Source organism: Zophobas morio, unplaced genomic scaffold (genome assembly GCF_036711695.1).
Source record: "Zophobas morio isolate AGI-343-1 ecotype UQ-CSIRO unplaced genomic scaffold, CSIRO_AGI_Zmor_V1 ptg000031l, whole genome shotgun sequence".
NCBI classification, from domain to species: domain Eukaryota; kingdom Metazoa; phylum Arthropoda; class Insecta; order Coleoptera; family Tenebrionidae; genus Zophobas; species Zophobas morio.
The window spans coordinates 10,572,678-10,595,147 of NW_026972136.1; the positions used below are offsets into that span (position 1 = coordinate 10,572,678).

General features: G+C 31.6%; 1 protein-coding gene across 1 annotated transcript in view; it reads right to left on the reverse strand.

Annotated features, from left to right (window-relative positions):
* Positions 1-22,470, reverse strand: part of LOC135139477 (serine/threonine-protein kinase SMG1-like) — a 55,367-nt gene that overhangs the window by 2,543 nt on the left and 30,354 nt on the right. The window contains exons 4-6 of the mRNA XM_064069717.1: positions 17,353-17,615; positions 10,529-11,837; positions 3,075-4,179 (exon numbers count right to left, since the gene is read on the reverse strand). Of these exons, the coding sequence (XP_063925787.1) occupies positions 3,075-4,179; positions 10,529-11,837; positions 17,353-17,615 (2,677 nt within the window). The remainder of the gene's footprint in view (positions 1-3,074; positions 4,180-10,528; positions 11,838-17,352; positions 17,616-22,470) is intronic.

Genomic DNA, 22,470 nt, shown 5'->3' on the forward strand with positions numbered 1-22,470 from the left:
TAGACCCCTGAAATACCCGTACATAACGTAGTGAAGAGTAAATCCGCCATTTTTCAAACACTCGGTATTGCAAATAAACGTTACTTTTTTTACTAGAAAATGTTGGTGGTTTGTCCAACTGCATTGAATGATATGGTGCGTCGTCCATAACCACCACACATTTTTGTTCAACTTGGCCAAAGCAGGATAAAAAAAAAAGAGAATAAAATGTTACAACCATCTAAAAGCTCTAATTGACTTTGGATACTTTGAATTTGAGAAAAAAAATCAATCAAAAAAATCGTTAAACATAGGCCTTGTGCACATTTAGTTCTTTTCCTGATAGTTGGTAGCTAGCTAGGGGGTTTTAGTTAGAGGGTTGGTTGATGGCGGCATGGGGAAGAGCAGTCTGGTTAATTTAGTTGGTTTGGTAGTTAATAAAAAGGTGAAAGCCTTTGTTTAAGGAAAATTAGTCACAACGATGACGTCACAATTTTTCCCCCAATACGCGCAACTAATTCTTTCGGCTTTTAAATCGGAAAAAGTGCTAATTTTCAATCAACGTTATTCGTGCTGTAAATTTGTTTTATCGTTTGTAAATTCACCGATCAGGTTAGGATTTTAATCGTTAAGTGGTGCTAACACAATTTAACAGACATTTCCTAGGAGTTTTCATGAAATTCACTGAGTCAGGACTCGTTTCATTTTGTTTGTCTAATTATAAATAAGTTTCTTGATGTTAATACGTAAGTGTTACATTATAATACTTAATTCTTCCCACAAGATTGCTAATAGTTCATTTACGGCAGTTAAATTAACTAATTCATACCGTGAACTGGCGGGGGGTTAAATTAATTTCTTCCCTTAGGCAGTTATCATCGTTATCATCATTACACCACCGAGGCATTTCCTCGCAACGTTAAAAATTACATCACCGAAACGTTTCCTCGCAACGTTAAAATTTACATCGCCGAGACGCTTTTTCCTCGCAACGATGACTGGATCTTTTTGTGTTTATTTATTACGTGTTGTAAATTCACCGATCAGCTTAGGATTTTAATCGTTAAGTGGTGCTAACACAATTTAACAAACATTTGCTAGGAGTTTTTATGAAATTCACTGAGTCAGGCCTTGTTTCATTTTGTTTGTCTAATTATAAATAAGTTTCTGGATGTTAATACGTAAGTGTTACATTATAACACTTAATTCTTCACTTAAGATTGCTAATAGTGCATTTACGGCAGTTAAATTAACTAATTCATACCGTGAACTGGCGGGGGGTTAAAATAATTTCTTTCCTTCGGCAGTTATGATCGTTATCATCATTACACCACCGACGCATTTCCTCGCAACGTTAAAAATTACATCACCGAGACGTTTCCCCGACAACGTCAAAATTTACATCACCGAGACGCTTTTTCCTCGCAACGATGACTGGATCTATTTGTGTTTATTTATTATGTGTTGTAAATTCACCGATCAGGTTAGGATTTTAATCGTCAAGTGGTGCTAACACAATTTAATAGACATTTGCTAAGAGTTTTCATGAAATTCACTGAGTTAGGACTCGTTTCATTTTGTTTGTCTAATTATAAATAAGTTTCTGGATGTTAATACGTAAGTGTTACATTATAACACTTAATTCTTCACACAAGATTGCTAATAGTTCATTTACGGCAGTTAAATTAACTAATTCATACCGTGAACTGGCAGGGGGGTTAAAATAATTTCTTCCCTTAGGCAGTTATCATCGTTATCGTCATTACACCACCGAGGCATTTCTTCGCAACGTTAAAAATTACATCACCGAGACGTTTCCTCGCCAACGTCAAAATTTACATCACCGAGACGCTTTTTCCTCGCAACGATGACTGGATCTTTTTGTGTTTATTTATTATGTGTTGTAAATTCACCGATCAGGTTAGGATTTTAATCGTTAAGTGGTGCTAACAGCATTTAACAGACATTTGCTAGGAGTTTTCATGAAATTCACTGAGTCAGGACTCGGTTCATTTTGTTTGTCTAATTATAAATAAGTTTCTGGATGTTTGTACGTAAGTGTTATGTTATAACACTTAATTCTTCACACAAGATTGCTAATAGTTCATTTACGGCACTTAAATTAACTAATTCATACCGTGAACTGGCGGGGAGTTAAAATAATTTCTTCCCTTAGGCAGTTATCATCGTTATCATCATTACACCACCGAGGCATTTCCTCGCAACGTTTAAAATTACATCACAGAGACGTTTCCTCGCATTGTTAAAATTTACATCACCGAGACACTTTTTCCTCGCAACGATGACTGGATCTTTTTGTGTTCATTTATTATGTGTTTTGTTGGGAGTAACTAGTTCACGATAAACTCTCAAAGTAAATTGTTTTTAAGTAACCAATCACTTGGATCACAACATAATTTAATATAATGTAAACTCTTTGTTTGAATCGTTGATAAAGTCTTGCAAGTATTAATCTCATTTAACTTTGTTAACTTTGTAATTTTTCACCTCATACAATATTTCTCTATCTCACAACTTTAACCTCAGTAATTTTATTTGTTGTATAATTTTAATTGAACGTAAATTTCATGCTCTGCAGTTTTAACTTCACATAATATTTTTATTTGCACAAGTTTATTTCACACCAGATCTTTTGTTTTTATAAATCTTTGCTAAGTTTTGTTTTGCAAATATTTTGTTGATTAATGTTTCCATCATATAAATTATCTGATGTCCAATCTTAATCTCAAATAAGAATTATTTGTTGTTTAAAATTTCACAAGATTGAGGTTAAATAACACAGAAAACGTGGCAGAAGTGGAGTGTGCGGTTCCTTGTCGGGCTGGTGAGATTTATCGCGTCACCTGCACAAAAGATGCAGTAGTGCTGTCGACTTGGTCCAATGGTCGAGACCCAACTGCGAATCTGCGACCGTAACGGCCTGCTTTGCGGGAAGTTTGGGTTATCACAATATGTTCACTATTCTCATTCAAGATTAACTCTTTACGCTTGGGTCGGGGACTATCTTTTTTTAATTTTAATTTTAATTAATTAGCTCACGTGATCGCTCCATCTGTTCGGTAAACGCCACCTACCTTTTGATTCGTTACAGTGTGTCCTCAGCAATTCGTGCTGCAGTATGACCTTGCAGGCCGCCAAAACCTCGCTTTCTATAGTTTGTTCAAGAGTAAGTCTGCCATCTCTCGCCGAAACCGCGCTTTCAAAAGCCGCCGATATCTCTATAACATTGGGATTCGCCCCTTTCGCCCAGTTGAGCCTCTGATGGGCATTCTCAATCAACAACTGCTGCTTCTCCCTCGCTTCAGTCAACTTCGCGTGTATACTCTTCAACGTGGTCATCTCGTTCTTCAAATCGATGATAAACTTGCTTCTAACCCCCGTATACACATGCAACTGCGTCAAAATCTCCTCATACATAAAATTATACACCGTCAACTGATTCTGTATCCGCATGGCGCTAGACTGCAGTACTGTCAACTTCAACTCGATCTTCTTCGGCTCCTGGATCTTCTCCCACGCGCTCTTCAAATTCGCCGAGAAGCTCGACGCTTGTGAAACCAGGTTCTGGGTGAAAATCCCCTGTTTTAGTAAGCAATTCCACGCTTTGTGGCACAGTTCGTCCAATGGCACCTTCGTCTCAGCTCCGATATCCTTCTGCTCGATTTCGTGCTCCACATCTAGACTCAGATTCTGGAGGAGGAAGCATACAGTGTAAGCCACTGCCTCCGTGGTGATCCCCAGCAGCTGCCTAGAGATAAAATCGGCGATGAACTGCCTTACTGGTTTGACCAGTTGCTCGTCGCTGAAGACCACGTGTTTGCCGCTGCCTTTGAACGACTGGCACATTTCCAACGTGAGCTCGAAGAACTCCGACATGGTTTGGAGGCGCTTGAGCAGGAAGATGTCTTCTAGGATTTCGTGCACTTTGGGGTTGAAGATGTGGGCGGCGATGTTTTTGGCTTCTTTTACTTGGTCGAGTTTCTTCCAGGGGGTGGGGATGTCCACGTTGCCGAGGAGGTTCACCAGGTTGTGCATTTCTTGGGTGAGTTTGTCGAAGAGGCCGTTGAAGCCCATGAGGAGCATTTTGCCGGCGCTGAGGGTGTCGGTTTGGGTCTGGACGAGGTGGTAGAATTTGGTGCGGAGGGAGGAGACGCGGTCGAGGACGAGCTCGTAGGATGGCTGCAAAAAATATTTGTATAAATTTAACTATATTAAGGCTATTTACTATTGGTCGTTTTTATTCATTGTTTTAAAATGGAAAACAGAATCTGAAAATTTTTGTTTCAAAGTTGTATTCTTTTCAAAATAATATTTTCTTCTAAGACGAAAACTGTTTTCACTTTCGGTGACTTAAGAAGATGTTTCTAACAGGTATTCTTTTATGGATTTTCCGCTACTAAATTTATTTTCTATGTTGGTACCGATTTCTCTCTCTTTTTTCTTGACTTCCGTTCGAGATGTGTATCCCAAATTTTTCTTTTGGCAATTTTCAAAAATGTAAAGGCGTACAAAACTTTTGGAAGTCAAAATTAACCAACGAATTTTTTTGATAATTTCCTATGGCAGTTGGGAAAAAGTAAGGTCAGGTCAGGTCAGGTCAGGTCAGGTCGCATCAGGTCAGGTCGGATCAGGCCAGGTCGGCTCGGGTCGGCTCAGATCTGGTCGGGTGGGGTCAGTTCAGGTTTTTTGGCAATTTTCGATAATAGTCGAGATAAATAAAAAATTTCGTGTTGATTTGGGAATTTAAAATTTTAGCTTTTGCCGGAATCACTCAAAAAAAGTAGAATGTAGATCCAGACGAGCTGAATTTTCGAAATGTGTGATATTATAGAGATTGTTTTTTTAAAATCCCAAAATTTGCCATATTTAAATTTCTTGGCGATAAAAAAATAGTAAAAATTTTCATTCTAAATTGATATTGAAACATTCGAGTTTTGCCAACTCCAGAAAAAAATTGGGAGTACAAATTAATCTAAACCAGCTGAATTGGAAAATAGCATGTTGATAGTCCTGAATTTTAAAAATATTCGCTTTTAACGACAATTTTTTTTTTAGAAAAAATGAAGGCACAAAAACTACTGGAGATTGAAATGAATAAAAGAAGGTGCTCGGGAAAAGGTGAAAAATTTTATATTGAATTAATGAAAAATTGGATTTTTGCCGAAGTTGTCTGAAATTTCAGCAAAAATTTTGGAAAATGTGTTGATAGTTCTGGACCAAAATTTTGAAAATATTGGGTTCTAAATAAGATTCTTCAAATATACCAAAAATCGTCATGATTCATTTTGGCGAACCTGACATTCTTTTGGTAATTTTCGAAGGTACTCAGGGAAAGACAAAAAATTTCATATTGATTTGAGTTTAAAAAATTGAGATTTTGCCTAAAATTCTTCAAAAAATGTGGAATGTAGATCTAAACGAGCTAAATTCAAAAACAGCGTGTTTATGGTCCTGGAGCAAGATTTCGAAATACTCCATTTTAAAGTGATTTTTTTGAAATATCCCAAAATTTGCTATATTTCATTTTCTCGATGGTAGAAAAATGGTAAGAATTTTCGAAGAAATGTAGACAAAAAATCTTTGGAGGCACAAATCAACAAAAGAATCTCTCTTGGTTATTTTTAAAATTGTTCAGGAAAAGGTCAAACATTTCATACTGATTTGTGTATTGAATAATTGAGCTTTTGTCGAAGTTGCCTAAAATTCCATAAAAAATTCTGAAATGTATTCGTAGACAAACTGAAATGCAAAACAGCGAGTTGATGTTACTGAACCAAGATTTCCAAAATATTCGATTTAAAAGTAAATTTTTTGAAATACCTATCCCAAAAACTGACATCGTATTTCATTTTCTCGATATTGGAAAAATGATAAGAATTTTCCAAGAAATTTATGTAAAAAACTTTTGGAGGTTCAAATCAACAAAAGAATCTCTTTTAGCAATTTCTGAAAGTTTTCAGAAAAAAGTAAAACATTTAATATTGAACTGATACTGAAAATTTGAATTTTGCCTAATTTCACACACAATTTTGGAAAATGGATCTAGACCAACCGAACAGACAAACCAGGTTAAACGGATAGTCTTGAACCTAAATTTAGAAAATTTTCGGTTTTAAATTTTGGAAAAATGGTAGGAATTTTCGAAGAAATGGAGGCAAAAACCTCTGGAGGTTCAAATCAACAAAAGAATCTCTTTTGGTAATTTTTGAAAATGTGCAGAAGAAATCAATTATTTCAGATTGAATTGATATTGAAAAATTGAATTTTGCCCAAGTTGCCTAAATTTGCACAAAAAAATTTGGAATGTGGATCTAAACCAACCGAACAAAAAAATGGCTTTTTTTGATAACCCCGAACAAAAATTTTTAAAATATTGGGTTTTAAAGTGAGATTTTTAAAATATTCCAAAAATTGACATACTTCGTTTTGGCGATCTTACAAAATTTTTAAAAAAATTTAATGAAACGAAAATAACATCTGGGAGTTGAAATTAACGTAAGAAATTCTTTTGACAATTTTCGGAGGTACATGAAAAAAAGTTAAAAATTTCATAGTGATTTGAGTATAGAACAATTGAACTTTTGGCTAAAATTCTTCAAAAAATGAGGGAATGTAGATCTAGACAAGCAAAATTGTAAAAATTGATGTTCTTGGACCAAGATTTTCGAAATTTTTGATTTAAAGTAATTTTCTTTAAATGCCTACCCCAAAAATTGCCATCATATTTCATTTTCTTGATATTGGTAAAATGGTAAGAATTTTCGAAGAATTTGATGCAAAAAACCTCTGAAGGTTCAAATCAACAAAATAATCTCCTCTGGTAATTTCTGAAAGTTCCAGAAAAAAGTCAAAAATTTAATAGTGAACTGACAGAAAATTTGAATTTTGCCAAAGTTGCCTAAAATTTCACAAACAATTTTGCAAAAAAGATCTAGATCAACCGAACAGACAAACGGGGGGTTTGATAGTCCTGAACCAAAATTTGGAAAATATTCGGTTCTGAAGTAAGATTTTTAGAAGATCCGAAAAATTCCTATATTTCATTTTGGCGATCCTGGACAAATTTTTAAAATTTTCAAAAAAACGAAGTCGTAAAAAAATTCTACGAGTCTAAATTAACGAAAGAAATTCTTTTGGTAATTTTCGAATGTACTCGAGCAAAAGTCAAAAATGTAATATTGATTTCAGTATTGAGCTTTTGAGTAAAATTCCTCAAAAAAAAAAGTGGAATGTAGATCGAGACGAGCTAAGTTCAAAAATAGTGTATTCATGGCCCTGGATTAAGATTTTCGAAATATTAAATTTGAAAGTACTTTTTTTTAAATATTCCAAAATTTGCAATATTTCATTTTCTCGATAACGGAAAATAGTAATCATTTTCGAGGAAATAAAGGCAAAAAAACCCTCCGGGGACTCAAATCAATAAAAGAATTTCTTTCCATAATTTTTGAAAGCGCTCAGAATTTAATAAAAAATTTCATATTCAATTGATTTGAATACGAAAAAATTGAATTTTGCCGAAATTGCTTAACATTTCATAAACAATTTATTCTAGATTATAGATCCAGAACAAATTGTTTATGATGTTATTAGATATAGATCTAGACCAACTGAACCGGTAGTCTTGGACCAAAATTTTGAAAATAGTGGATTTTAAAGTGAGATTTTTTTTAAATATCCCAAAAATTGCCGTTTTTTTTGGCGATCTTGGATTTTTTAATTTAAAAACAAAAAACGAAGTCGCAACAAAAATTTCGGAAGTCGAAATTAACGAAAGAAATTCTTTTGGTAATTTTCGAAATTTCATATTGAAAAATTGAGCTTTCGCCGAAGTTGCCTAAAATACCACAAAAAAATGGAATGTAGACCTAGATAAGCTGAAATAAAAACATGGCGTATTGACAAGACCAAGATTTTCAAAATTTTCGATTTTGAAGTGAATTCTCTGGCATATCCCAAAATTGGCCAAATTTCATTTTCTCGATAACGGAAAAATGGTCAGAATTTTCAAAGAAATGGAGGCAAAAAACGTCTGGAATTTCAAAATCAACAAAAGAATCTTGCTCTAGAAAAGGTCAAAAAACATACTGATTTGAGTATTGAAAAATTGAGCTTTTGTGGAAGCTGCCTAAAATTCCATACAAAATTCTGGGCTATAGATCTAGACGACCTGAATTGCAAAACAACGGGTTGATGTTACTGGACCAATATTTTCGAAATTTTTTATTTAAAGTCAATTTTTTTTAATATCTTTCCTAAAAATTGTCATCACATTTCATTTTTTCCATATTCGGAAAAATGGTCAGAATTGTTTAAGAAATGAAAACAAAAAACCCTCTGGAGGTTCATCAACAAAAGAATCTCTTTTAGTAGTTTGTAAAAGTTTCCAGACAAAAAGTAAAAAATTTCATATTCAATTGATGTTGAAAAATTTTGCCTAAGTTTCCTAAAATTTCACAAACAATTTTGGAAAATTGATCTAGACCAACCGAACAGAAAAACGGCGTGTTTGACAGTCCCGAACCAAAATTTTGAAAATATTCGGTTTTAAAGAAAAATTTCATTTTGACGATCTTCGAAAAATTTTAGAAATAGTCAAAGAAAAGTTGTAAAAAAATTCTGGGAGTCATAATTAACGAAAGAAATTATTTCGGTAATTTTCGAAGGTACTCGAGAAAAGGTCAAAAATCTCATATTGATTTGAGTATTGAAAAACTGAGCTTTGCCAAAATTCCTCAAAAAAAATGTAGAATGTAGATCTAGACAAGTTAAGTCTAAAAACGGCGTATTCATGCTTCTTGAAAGTGAGTTTTTTTAAATATCCCAAAATTTCTTATGTTTCATTTTCTCGATAACGGAAAAAGTAATAATTTTCGAGGAAATGAAGGCAAAAAACCTCTAACCATTTAAATCAACAAAAGAATCTCTTCTGATAATAATTAATTAGGACCAACTGAATTTTGCCGAAGTTGCTTAAAATTTTCAAACAATTTATTTTGGAATATAAATCTTGGCCAGCTGAACTGAAAAACCGAGTGGCGATAGTCTTGGATCAAAATTTTGAAAATATTGGGTTTTAAGGTGAGATTTTTTTAATATCCCAAAAATTACCCTATTTCATTTTGGCGACCCTGGAAATTAAAAAAAAAATTGTTTTGGTAATTTTAGAAAATTTTATACTGAAAAATTGAGCTTTCACTGAAGTTGCCTAAAATTCCACAAAAAAAAAAATAGAATGTAGACCTAGACAAGCTGAATTATAAACATAGCGTGTTGATAGTCCTGAACCAAGCTTTTCGAAAAAGTCTATTTTGAAGTGAATTATCTGGTATATCCCAAAATTTGCCATATTTCATTTTCTCGATATTCTGAAAAATGGTAAGAATTTTCGAAGAAATGAAGGCAAAAAAACCTCTGGAGGTTCAAACCAACAAAAGAATCTCTTTTAGTAATTTCTAAAAGTTTCCCAAAAAAAGTCAAAAATTTCATACTGAATTGATGTCGAAAAATTGAATTTTGTCCAAGTTGCTTAAAATTTCAAATACATTGATTGCTTAAAATTTTATAAACAATTTATTTTGGAAAATAGATCTATACCAACTGAACCGACAGTGTGTTGATAGTCCAGAATCAAAATTTTGAAAATAGTAGTTTTTAAAGTGAGATTTTTTTAAATATCCCAAAAATTGCCGTACTTCATTTTGGCAATCATGGAATTTTTTTTTTAATTTTCAAAGAAACGAAGTCGCAACAAAAATTGTGGGAGTCGCAATTAACGAAAGAAATTGTTTTGGTAATTTTCGAAATTTCATACTGAAAATTTAGCTTTCACCGAAGTTGCCCAAAATTCCACAAAAAAAAAATGTAATGCAGACCTAGACAAGCTAAATTATAAACATAGCGTGTTGATGTTCCAGGACCAAGATTTTCTAAATTTTTTATTTTAAAATAATTTTTTTAAATACCTACTCTATTCCAAATCAACAAAAAAACCTGTCTTGGTGAATTTTGAAGATGCTCGAGAAAAGGTAAAAAAATTCATATTGAATTGTTTAAAATTCCACGAAAAATTGCTGAATTGCATGCAAAACAATGGTACTGGACCAAGATTTTCGAAATATTCGATTTTAAAGCCAAGAATTTTATTTCATTTTGACAATCCTGGAAAAATTATAGGAATTTTGGAAGAAATGAAATCGTAAAAAAATTCTGGGAGCCGAAATTAACGAAAGAAATTCTGATTATTTTCCAAAGTGTTAGTTATTTTTCAATTATCCTGCCAAACAATTTTTTTTTTTTTCAGAAAATTCTTAATGCAACAAGTTTTTGTGAAATCTACTGCAGAATCAACTCTCGAGCACACATTTCTGAAACAGAGGATAGGTTTTTTTGTATATATATATTTTCTAATTTCAATATTTAATGCATTTATCACAACTTTGAAACAAATACGTGTATTTTTCCAAACGTCATGTTAAATTTTTTTTTTTTTAATGTCAACCCCAATTGTATATTTTTTACTACTTACATTAATGTCCATTTGCATGAACAAACACGACAGGATCTTCTCCAACTGCGCGATCATCTCAGGAATGGTAGTCCCCAACTCTATGATCAAACTCCCCAAATCCGTAATCATCTGTATCGCCGTAGGCTCCTCACTCTGTATCTTCTTCATACTCTCCGGCAAAATAATCGTGTGGAAATTAAAATGCAACTCGTGCAACCCCTTATAAACGTTATTAGCGCTCCTAATTCCGTTCAAAATCTTCAAAAACCTCTCATCTTCACCCTCCTGCTTCAAAGGAAGATTATTAATCATCTCCACCACTCTGGTACTATTCAAGACCAGCTCATCCAAAAACCAGTCGCCATCCCTCGACGTCAACTTAATCAGAAGATCCCCACTGCGACTAGCAGCGGTCTCCAAAGTCAGGAAATTCTTATTCAGAAGAACCAACTCATTGGCTATGACGAACTCAAAAGCACTTGTCGCCCCCTTCTCACAACTGAGAAAAGTCGACACGCCCAACCTAGCCGTGGCGTAGAGCTTCTCCAGGGACGCGCTCGACTCCTGCGCCCTTATTTTCGTCAAGTCCTCGTACAACTTATTAACTTGAGCTACCGTCTCCTTGTAGCAGCCCTCCAAGCTGAACGAAAACTGTAGGGTGTGTTTAGCGTTGCTCAAATCCAAAAAGAGTCTGAACTTCTCGTAGACGGCGTCGCAACTTTCCACCGTTTTCGTGTCTGTCATGAATTTACACCAGTTTAAAAAGAGGTACATCCGGTGGTTCTCGATGTAGGATTTCGGGCACTGGGACAAAATCGCGTGGTACTCCTGCAACAGCTGCAAACATCTGCGAATCGACAAGTTCTGGAGCTTCGATAGTTGTTCGACGTCGCTTTCGGACTGCTCGCACTGCGTTATAATGTCGTTTTTTCCCGCGTTGTGCAAGAATTCTTTCACCAAGTCGAAGACGTTCATGTCGTTGGATGGCGTTTTGAGGTCTTGGATCCACTGGGCGAACTGTGAGCTCTCGAGGAGCTTTAGAGCTTCCAGGTAGGTGGTGATGTGGGTTTCGGCTTCGTTCACTATTTTGTCTATGTCTTTTTTGGCGGTTTTCATCGCTTCTTGGGTTTTGCAGTAGATCTCGTAGCGTGATGGGAGGTTGTATAGGCTGTGTTTGTTGGCGCCGTGGGCTTCCGCTTCTTTTACCAGCGCCATCTGTTGGTGGAGGTCTTGTAGGTAGTCTTCGGTTTCGTCGATTTTCTTGTGGACGTCGAGCCAGGAGTTGAAGTGGGACAGAAGAGATGGGATGTCTTTTTGGATTTGCTCCCTGGATAAGTAAAAAAATTATTTGTCATGTGTATCAATCAATTTGTTTTTACACCCACTTTTTAATTTGCGGTAAACCAAATCGCAGCTGTTTGACTATAATGTGTTTTCTATAGCCGCAGAGTAATAAATAGTGCCATTATAAACACCAACCGTGTCAATAAATTATCGTTTATGTTCACTTGTGAAAAATACTTTTAACTACTTAGGGGCACCTTCAAATATAAATTTTATTATAGGCTAACATTTCTATTTTTGTAAATTAAAAAAAAAAAATGGTTGAACGTTATTTAGATAGAACTTCCCTCACGGCGGAAGTGCAACCCGTGCAAATTCCAAGGCACACGGTCCGTACAAGTGCGAACAATATGAAGCGGATAACCGACGGAAAAAATGTTTTTCCAAAAATCGAAAAATTAAAATATTAAAAAATCGAAACATCCAGAAATTGAAAGGATCTCAAAATTGGAATGTTGAAAAATTGAGAAATCGAAAACTTGAAAAATAAAGAAATATAAAAATCAAAAAGTAGAAAAATTTTAAAAATCGAAAAATTGGAAAGTCAAAACACTGGAAATTTAAAAATGAGAAAAATTGAACAATAGAAATATCGGAAAATTGAGAAATCTAAATTCTAAAAGATAAAAAGTAGAAAAATCGGACAACAGAGAAAACGAAAAATTGAGAAACTGAGATAAAACAAAATAGGAAAATTTAAACGTTTAAAATTATCGAAAAATTGAAAAATCAAAAATATCGAAAAATCAAAAATTTTAAAAATTGAAAAATTTAAAACCAAAAAACTAAAACCGAAAAGTTGAAATATCGAAAGATCGAGAAATAGATAAACTGAAAAATCTAAAATTTAAAAATACGAAAAATTGAAAAATGGAACTACCGAAGAAATTAAAAATCAAAAAAGCCAAAAATAGAGAAATAGAAAAATCAAAAATTTAAAAATTAAATATCGAATAACTCAAAAATTTAAAAGGCGAACAGTAGAAAAACCGGAAAACGGAGAAATTGAAAAACTAAAAAAATGCCAAATATGGGAAAACAGAAAAACTGAAAAACCAAAAAATCGAGAAATCGAAAAGTCGGGGAGTCGAAAAATCAAAAAATTGAGAAACTGAGATAGTATTGAAAAATCAAAAATATCGAAAAATGAAAAACCGACAACATGAAAAATCAAAAAAATAGAGAAATAGAAAAATCAAAAATTTAAAAATTAAAACATCGAAAAACTCAAAATTTTAAAAGGCGAAAAGTAGAAAAACCGGAAAACGGAGAAATTGAAAAACTAAAAAAATGGAAAAAATGGGAAAGTAGAAAAACTAAAAAATCAAAAAATCGAAACACCGAAATATTCAAAAACTGAAACATCGAAAAATGGGAACATCAAAAAATTGAGAAAACGAAAAGCCGGGAAGTCGAAAAATCTAAAAATTGAGAAACTGAAATAGGATTGAAAAGTCAAAAATATCGAAAAATGAAAAACCGACAACTTGAAAAATCGAAAAATCAAAAAATAGAGAAATAGAAAAATCAAAAATTTAAAAATTAAGATATCCAAAAACTTAAATTTAAAAGGCGAAAAGTAGAAAAACCGGAAAACGGAGAAATTGAAAAACTAAAAAAATGGGAAAATAGAAAAACTGAAAAACCAAAAAATCGAAACACCGAAATAATCAAAAACTGAAACATCGAAAAATAGAAACATCAAAAACTCGAGAAATCCAAAAGTCGGGAAGTCGAAAAATCTAAAAATTGAGAAACTGAGGTAGGATTGAAAAATCAAAAATATCGAAAAAGTCAAATCCAAAATTTAAAAATACGAAAAATTGAAAAATACAATACCGAAAAACTGAAAAACCGAAAAATCCGCAAATCGAGAAATAAAAAAAAAATTTTTAAAAATGTAAAAGTCGAAAATTAGAAAAATTGAAAAACAGAGAAATCGAAAAACCAAGACATTGAAACATCGAAAAATCGAGGAATTGTAATAGGCCAAAATAGGAAAATTTAAAAGTTAAAAATTTAAAATAATCAATAAATTGAAAAACCAAAAACATGGAAAAATCAAAAATTTTTAAAATGGAAAAATTTAAAACCAAAAAACTAAAACCGAGAAGTTGAAAAATCGAAAGATCGAAAAATAAAAAAACTGAAAAATTTAAAATTTAAAAATACGAAAAGTAGAAAAATCGGAAAACGGAGAAATCGAAAAACTAAAAAACTGAAAAAAAAAGAAAATAGAAAAATTGAAAAACTAAAAATCGAAACATTCAAAAACTGAATCATCGAGAAATCGAAACATCAAAAAAATCGACAAATCGAAAAGTCTGGAAGTTGAAAAACCGAAAAATTGAGAAACTCCTATCTCAGTTTCTCAATTTTTCGGTTGTAATAGGCCAAAACAGGAAAATTTAAAAGTTAAAAATTTAAAATAATCGATAAATTGAAAAATCAAAAATACCAAAAAACTGAAAAACCGAAAAATCCGCAAATCGAGAAACTGAAAAAACAAGAATTTTAAAAAAATTTGAAAGTCGAAAATTAAAAAAATCGTAAAACCGAAATCAAAAAACCAAGACATCGGAACATCGAAAAATTCAAAAATCGAGAAATCGAAAGTCGGGAAGTTAAAAAATGGAAAAATTGTGATAGGCCAAAATACGAAAATTTATAAGTTAAAAATTTAAAATAATCGATAAATTGAAAAATCAAAAACACCGAAAAATCAAAAATCTAAATTTTTAAAATTGAAAAAATTAAAACCAAAAATCTAAACAGAAAAGTCGAAAAACAAAAGATCGAGAAATAGAAAAATCAAAAATTTAAAAATTAAAATATTCAAAAACTGAAATATTCAAACATTTAAAACACGAAAAGCAGAAAAATCGAAAAACGGAGAAATCGAAAAACTAAAAAATTAAAAAAAAGGGGAAATAGAAAAATTGAAAAACCAAAAAATCGAAACATCGAAATATTCAAAAACTGAATCATCAAATAATCGAGAAATCGAAAAGTTGGCCAGTCGAAAAATCGAAAAATTGAGAAACTGAGATAGCACAAAACAGGAAAATTTAAAAGTTATCAATTTTAAATAATCGATAAATTGAGAAATCGAAAAATTCAAAAATGTAAAATTTAAAAATTAAAAAATAGAAGTACTCAAGAACTGAAAAACCGAAAAATCTGCAAATCGAGTAATAGAAAAATCGGAAAACAGAGAAATTGAAAAACCAAGACATCGAACCATCGAAAAATTGAGAAATTGAAATAGGCCAAAATAGGAAAATTTAAAAGTTAAAAATTTTAAATAATCGATAAAATGAAAAATCAAAAACACCTAAAAATTAAAAATCTAAATTTTTAAAATTGAAAAAATTAAAACCAAAAATCTAAACAGAAAAGTCGAAGAACAAAAGATCGAGAAATAGAAAAATCAAAAATTTAAAAATTTAAATATTCAAAAACTGAAAAATTCAAAAATTGAAAACACGAAAAGTAGAAAAATCGAAAAACGGAGAAATCGAAAAACTAAAAAATTAAAAAAAGGGGAAATAGAAAAATTGAAAAACCAAAAAATCGAAACATCGAAATATTCAAAAACTGAATCATCAAATAATCGAGAAATCGAAAAGTTGGGCAGTCGAAAAATCGAAAAATTGAGAAACTGAGACAGAACAAAAGAGGAAAATTTAAAAGTTAAAATTTTTAAATAATTGATAAATTGAAAAATCGAAAAATTCAAAAATGTAAAATTTAAAAATTAAAAAAAAGAAGTACTCAAGAACTGAAAAACCGAAAAATCGGCAAATCGAGTAATAGAAAAATCGGAAAACAGTGAAATCGAAAAACCAAGATATCGAAACATCGAAAAATTGAGAAATTGAAATAGGCCAAAATAGGAAAATTTAAGTTACAAATTTTAAATAATCGATAAAATGAAAAATCAAAAATATCGAAGTCAAAAATTTAAAAACCGACAACTTGAAAAATCTAAAAACCAGAAATTTTAAAAACTGAAAAATTTAAAACCACAAATTTAAAACCGAGAAGTCGAAAGATCGAGAAATAGAAAAACTGAAATATCAAAACTTTAAAAACACCAAAAATTGAAAAAGAGAAGTATCGAAGAACTGAAAACTCGAAAAATCGGGAAATCGAAAAATCCCAAAATGGAAATATCGAAAAATTGAAAAATGGAAGGAAAATTAAAGTACAAAAGTGAAAGATCGAAAAATTGAAAAGTCGAAAAACTGAAAAATCGAGAAATTGAAAAATTCCAAAACAAATAGCGGACAATTGAGAAATCGAAAAACTGAAACGCCAAAAAATCGAAAAACCGAGAAATCGAAACAACAAAAAATTCAGAAACAACTAAAACATCGATAAATCAAAACATCAAAAGACTGAGAAATCGAAATAGTCGAAAATGGAAAAATTGAAAAGTTCAAAATTGAAAAATTTAAGATTTTAAATAATCGTCAAAATGAAAAATTAAAAATCAAGAAATTGAACAATCAAAAAATCGAAACATTGAAATCTCGACAAAGCGAGAAATCAAAAAAAATTTAAAATAAAAAAATTAACAATTTTAAGAGTCGAAAAATTTAAAACCGAAAAATTTAGAACTGAGAAGTCGAAAAATCTAAAATTTTAAAAACTGATAAACTAAAATATCGAAAAATTTGATTATTAAAAAATCGAGAAATGAAAAAGTCAAAAAATCGAGATTAATCGAGAAATTTAAATGCAAAAATCGAAAAATGAGAAATCGAAAAAGCAAAAAATCGAGAAATTGAATAATCGAAATATCCAAAAGTCGAAAAATGCAAACATTGAAAAATGGCAGAAAAAGTAAAGAATCGAAAAATTGAAATACCCCAAACGTGAAATATCGAAAAATTGAGACATCAAAGTCGAAAAACCGAAAAATTGAAAAACTGAAAAATCGAAACAATGTAAAGTCTGGAAACCGAGAAATGGAAAAATTGAAAAATCAAAAACCTGAAAAATCAAAAAATTAACAATTGAAAAATCCATATATAGAAAAATCTAGAAATACGAGAAATTGAAAAATCCCAAAACTGAAATATCGAAAAATTGAAAACTAAAAGCTAAAAGAGAATCGAAAAATTCTTATACATATTTACAAATTTAACTTTTTCCCAAAAATTCATGTCTAGGATAAAAATTAAACACCGATTCATAAATCACAAGTTCAGAACTATGATACTTTTTAACATTTAAATAAAATTTATTCGACAAAATTTTAAGATGTGTAAGTAAGATAACAACATCAATTCCTGGGGCGAGGGGAGGCATGAACGGATAAATTTTGATTAATTATTTATTTATTTCAAAGCATTCGGTTTTGAAAACCTATTTTTTCGCACTCTAGGGGTCATGAAACGTCGCGAAAGTATGAAAGCAGCTTAAAATTTTGAAAAAACTTGACTTGACTTGACACCACCCACTTTCCAACTTTATTTCCAAACCTAACTTACTTGTTGTCGTGCCATTCCACCTTCATCTCCGTGCAGCGCACATTGAACATAGACAAAGTAACCTCCTTCTCCAGATCCTTCTTGCTTTGCCTAGTACTGATGGTGGCCGAAATCCCGCCGAAACTCGTCCCCGCCAACCCTTCGCCGCCCACCGTCCAATCTATGAGCGGATCATACACGAACGCCTCCAACAGAGTCAGCAACGTTTCTCTCCCCTTGCGCATCGTCTTCAGGACGCTCTCGCACGCCGTTCTAAAAATACCCTGCAACAGAAATCATTGTTGTTTACATATCCTGGAAAAGTTTCCGCGATCAGCAAACAAAACCCTAAATCCCTTAACAGCTATCTTGTAATATTCAATAAATTACATCCATTGATTCGAGTGTTGATAACATTGCGGTTTATCTCCGCTATATACGATTTGCAATTGACACAATAATCCCCCATTCATAATGAAAAAAGTGTATTAATTTATGGTGAACGAAATTCATTGTCTTTAAAAACAAATTTATCACGGTGGGTGTTATCCGGATGGGTTAATTGCACGCGAGGTAATCGCACTTTATTGTCGGCGGCTGCGAAGGTTATTGTTGATGATCGTGAATATATGATTATTGTGGCCTATTTTAATAGAATGTGCGTTTGAGTGGAATCCCGAGTTGATATAGTGCGAACGGTTTATTTTAGTCGGGATGGGTTAATCAATTTTAAAAGCGCGATTCGTACAATGTCTACTTTTAGATAACAAACAAGCAGAAAATAGATACACTACTACATGTAATTGCTGTTGTAATTACTTTGATGAGTCATGCGGTTATAATAAAAAAAAGTTCTAAAAGCGAATGTGGCAATCTATTTCAGAAAAAACCTTGAGAGAATGAGATTATTTTTCTTCTTCCTGGAGACATCACTTTATTTTATTTCTCACATACTTCGAAAAAATTGGATATACTCCCTTCTGGCCTCCGAAACACAATCCAAGTCAACGAATACAATTTCTTAGATAAATTTGATTCCACATTTCTTTTATATATCTCCACAAATGCACAAATTATTAAAGTAAAGATCAACCAACACCGCAACTTACTTAGATTCAGCACAATAAAAATTTAAAATGGATCCATTCATTTTTATCATAGGTGCTCTCCAAATATTTGTGTAAAAGTGAACAAGCTGTCAACCATGTAACAGAAATAAAAATAATTTGTTTTGTTGAATTATATTCAATTTAAACAGTTTTTTATTATCCTGTCATCCAAGCTTTGATGATACAGCAACTTTTATGTTTAATTGAAAAAAGAAGCAAAAAAATATCTTTCGAAATATGTAAAAGCCGAGTCGCTAAAGTTACACAATACCATTTATTAGCATCCAGGTGCTGGTGAGAGTACAATTTATAAGAATATAACTTCTAGGAAATTAACGGTGATTCACTGTGTACACCTGAGGATATCGATGTTACTAGAAACTAGTAATTACACAGTGTCTAATAACATGTAATGAGAATCATAACTAGCTAACAAATTAAAAATGCAATATGTAGATGATACAGGAGAATGTTAAGATTACGGTGCGAATAAAGCATTTTTATTGCAATAATATAATCAATGTTTATTTTCCCAGTCAAAAAATTTAAATTACGGTGTTAATCGCTTATAAAGTACGACGTTCGTACACCGCTAATACAAAATTAAAAAATTTTGGATACCAAGGGTAAAAAATAAAGGCGGATTCATAAGCCACAATTATAAAAGTATGTTACTTTACGAAATTTAAATAACATTTACTATGCAAACTAGTCAACAGCAACTCTGTTTATAAATTTTAAGAATAAAGCTGCTCTAAACGTTGACCACTGACACACATAACCTATTCTTTCGAAATTTTGGTTATTTGACATTTATTAAATTTTATTTACTTATCCACTAACAAAATCTCATGACGTCATTTCAAAAAATTTTTGACCGATCTTTATTTCAAAATACACCTGGAAATGTGGTATTGTTTGTGTTTATTGTAATTGTTTTCTGTAAAGCTGGTCCGATTTAAATCATTATTTAAATCAAAATAAATTGAACACCGAGTAGAATAAGAATTTCTAACAAAATCATTTTCTTTTGATTTTTTTATTATCCGAGCGTAATCTTTCGTTTTCTCGTTTCCTCACTCCCAGAGTATGAAAAAAATTGACCTCCCGTCTCTCGTCTGTGTATATTTTATTAGACAGATAACCTTCGAAGCTATTGAACTGATTGTTATCAAGTATTATTTGTGTTTTAGGAATATCGTGTAGATGGTAAAACGATAACCAAAATTTATCTCCCTATTTCCGCCAACAATTTGATGACGTCACCGAAAAATTTTGCAAAGTAATTGCTGTTTAAATTTTATAAAATTACTATTACTATTACTATTTAGCAACATAAAGGGAAATAAATTTTCCTTATTGGTCAAAACTACTAAAAATATGTGTTAAAATACGTGGAAAATGAAAATTGGAATAATTCCATTAAATATAATGCGAAAAAATTAATAAACGCAACTAAAACTCATAACTTTTGATTTTTCGTGCTATTTTCAGAGTTTAGAGTTTTAATTTCAAATAACCGAAAAACTAAAAAAAAAATATTTGGTTTATATCATTGACTTTTGATTTTTTTTTTAATTCTAATTTTTTCCAACCCTGGTTTGCATAGTTAAATTATTACTTAAGTATTACAGATTTGTGTTATTATGTATATACCGGGTGACCATTAATGATTCAAGCAAAATTTTGGGTTGGCAATTTTGAATTATTGGCAGCAATGTTAGTATGTCATTTTACAGTTGTCAATGAGAAGATGGAAGCTGCTGAATTGGTGCCCAAAATTTGAATTTGATATCAGGTATGCTATCCATTTACTATGCAAAATTTTGAGGTGACGTCATCACATTACTGGTGGGGGCGTTAAGACAAATTTTGGTTAGCGTTTTACCATCTACATGATATTCCTAACATACATATAAAAATTGACAACAATTGGTTCTGCTATCTATCTAATAAACATCGACACAAACGGATGACAGACAGATAGACAAATGGCAAACAGAAGGTCTTTTTTGTACTCTAGGTGCTATGAAACGTCGACGAAACATGAAAGTAGCTATTCGTCAGACGAAGCCTATTACGATGTATATGCTCGAGAAGTAAAATGTGTGGATGGCAGTAGAATCGATTTGGAATATGACAAATATACAACGTTAAAAAACTGTTTGATTCATTGGGAGGGATAACTTAAGTTTAGTTTTAAATACATAAATGGTCGTTGAATGTCACACACCACAGTTGAATTTCTGTAGTCGTAACACTATATGTTTTTGCAGAGAATTCGAAAAATGGGAAAACTCGAAAAATTAGACTCGTTATCTACGAGAAATTTTCTATAAAAAATCAATAAATTGAGAATTCGAAAAATTAATAAATGAAAAGCGTGAGAATTCGAAAAACCAGAAAAGAAGAAATTTGAAAAATTTAAAAATCGAAAATTGAGAAATTCAGAACTCGCAAAATTGAAAAATCGAGAACTGAGAACTAGACAACTTGAGATATTAAAAATTGGAAAAAGTGAGAATTCGAAAAATCAAAATGAAAATTCGAAAGATCGAGAAATCCAAAATCAAGAAATCGAGAAATTGAAAATCGAAAAGTGAGATCTCGAAAATCGAGAAAACGAAAAATCTAAAATTCATAAAATTGGGAAATCAAGAAATTGAAAATCGGGAAATGGAACACCCGGAAAATGTAAAACCAAAAAATGGAGAAATTGAAAAATCCAGAGATTGAAAATTGGAAAAATAAAAAAATAAAAAAATTGAGAATTCGGAAAATCGGAAAATCGAGAAATCGAAAAATGTAGGAACAAAAATCTGATAAAATTGAGAAACGGAGAAGACAAGAAAAATAGAAAACGAAAACTGAAACATCGGAAAACCGAAAAATCGATGAATGCAGAAGTCGGAAAATTGAAAAATCAAAAAATAGAAAAAGCGAAAAATTGAAAATTCGAAAAATCGAAGAATCCAAAAAATTTCAAAAATTCGACAAACCGAAAAAGTCGATAGATCGAAAAATCTAAACACCGAAAAATAGAAAATTCGAGAACAGAGAACTCGAAAAATTGAAATAAACTACACGTCAAAAGTTAGGGATATTTTAATTAATTTAACTTAAGCCGAGTCAAATATTTGGAAAAGTAAAAAAGAAATAGTAATAAACATGGCTTTCGTCGATGTCCCTAACTTTTGACGCGCAGTTTATTGAAAACCGGAAACATTGAGAATTTGAAAAATCAAAATACATTTCGAAAAATCGAGAGATCATGAAATCGAAAATCGAGAAATCTACAATTGAAAAATTTTAAGTCAAAAAATGGAAAAATTGAGAAATCGGGAAATACAGATCGAGAAATTGAGACACAGAAAGTTTTAATTTAAAATAACCGAAAAATTAAAAAAAAAAAATTTGGTTTATATCATTGATTTTTGACTTTTTTTTAATTCAAATTTTTTCCAACCCTGGTTTGCATAGTTAAATTATTACTTATTACAGATTTGTGTTATTATGTATATACCGAGTGACTATTAATGATTCAAGCAAAATTTTGGGTTGGCAATTCTGAATTATTACCAGCAATGCTAGTATGTCATTTTACACTTGTCAATGAGAAGATGGCAGCTGCTGAATTGCTGCCCAAAATTTGAATTCGCTATCAGGTATGCTATCATAAAATTTTAAATATCTTGCCAACCTAATAAAAAAAAACGCCAACATTAATAGTCACTCGGTATTATATTCATTGCTATTAAATAAAAAAATAACAGTTCACAGTTGTCAATGAGAAGATGGCAGCTGCTGAATTGCTGCCCAAAATTTGAATTTGACATCAGGTATGCTATCATGAAATTTTAAATATCTTGCCAACCTAATAAAAAAAAACACAAACATTAATACAACAGATTTGTTCGAACTGGCAGCGTCAACAAAGGAAAGTCTCCTGAAAGACCTTCAGTATCTGAGGAAGTTGTCGATGATTTGATACGACTTGAGCAGAATCTGCAAACATCTTTCACAAGATTTC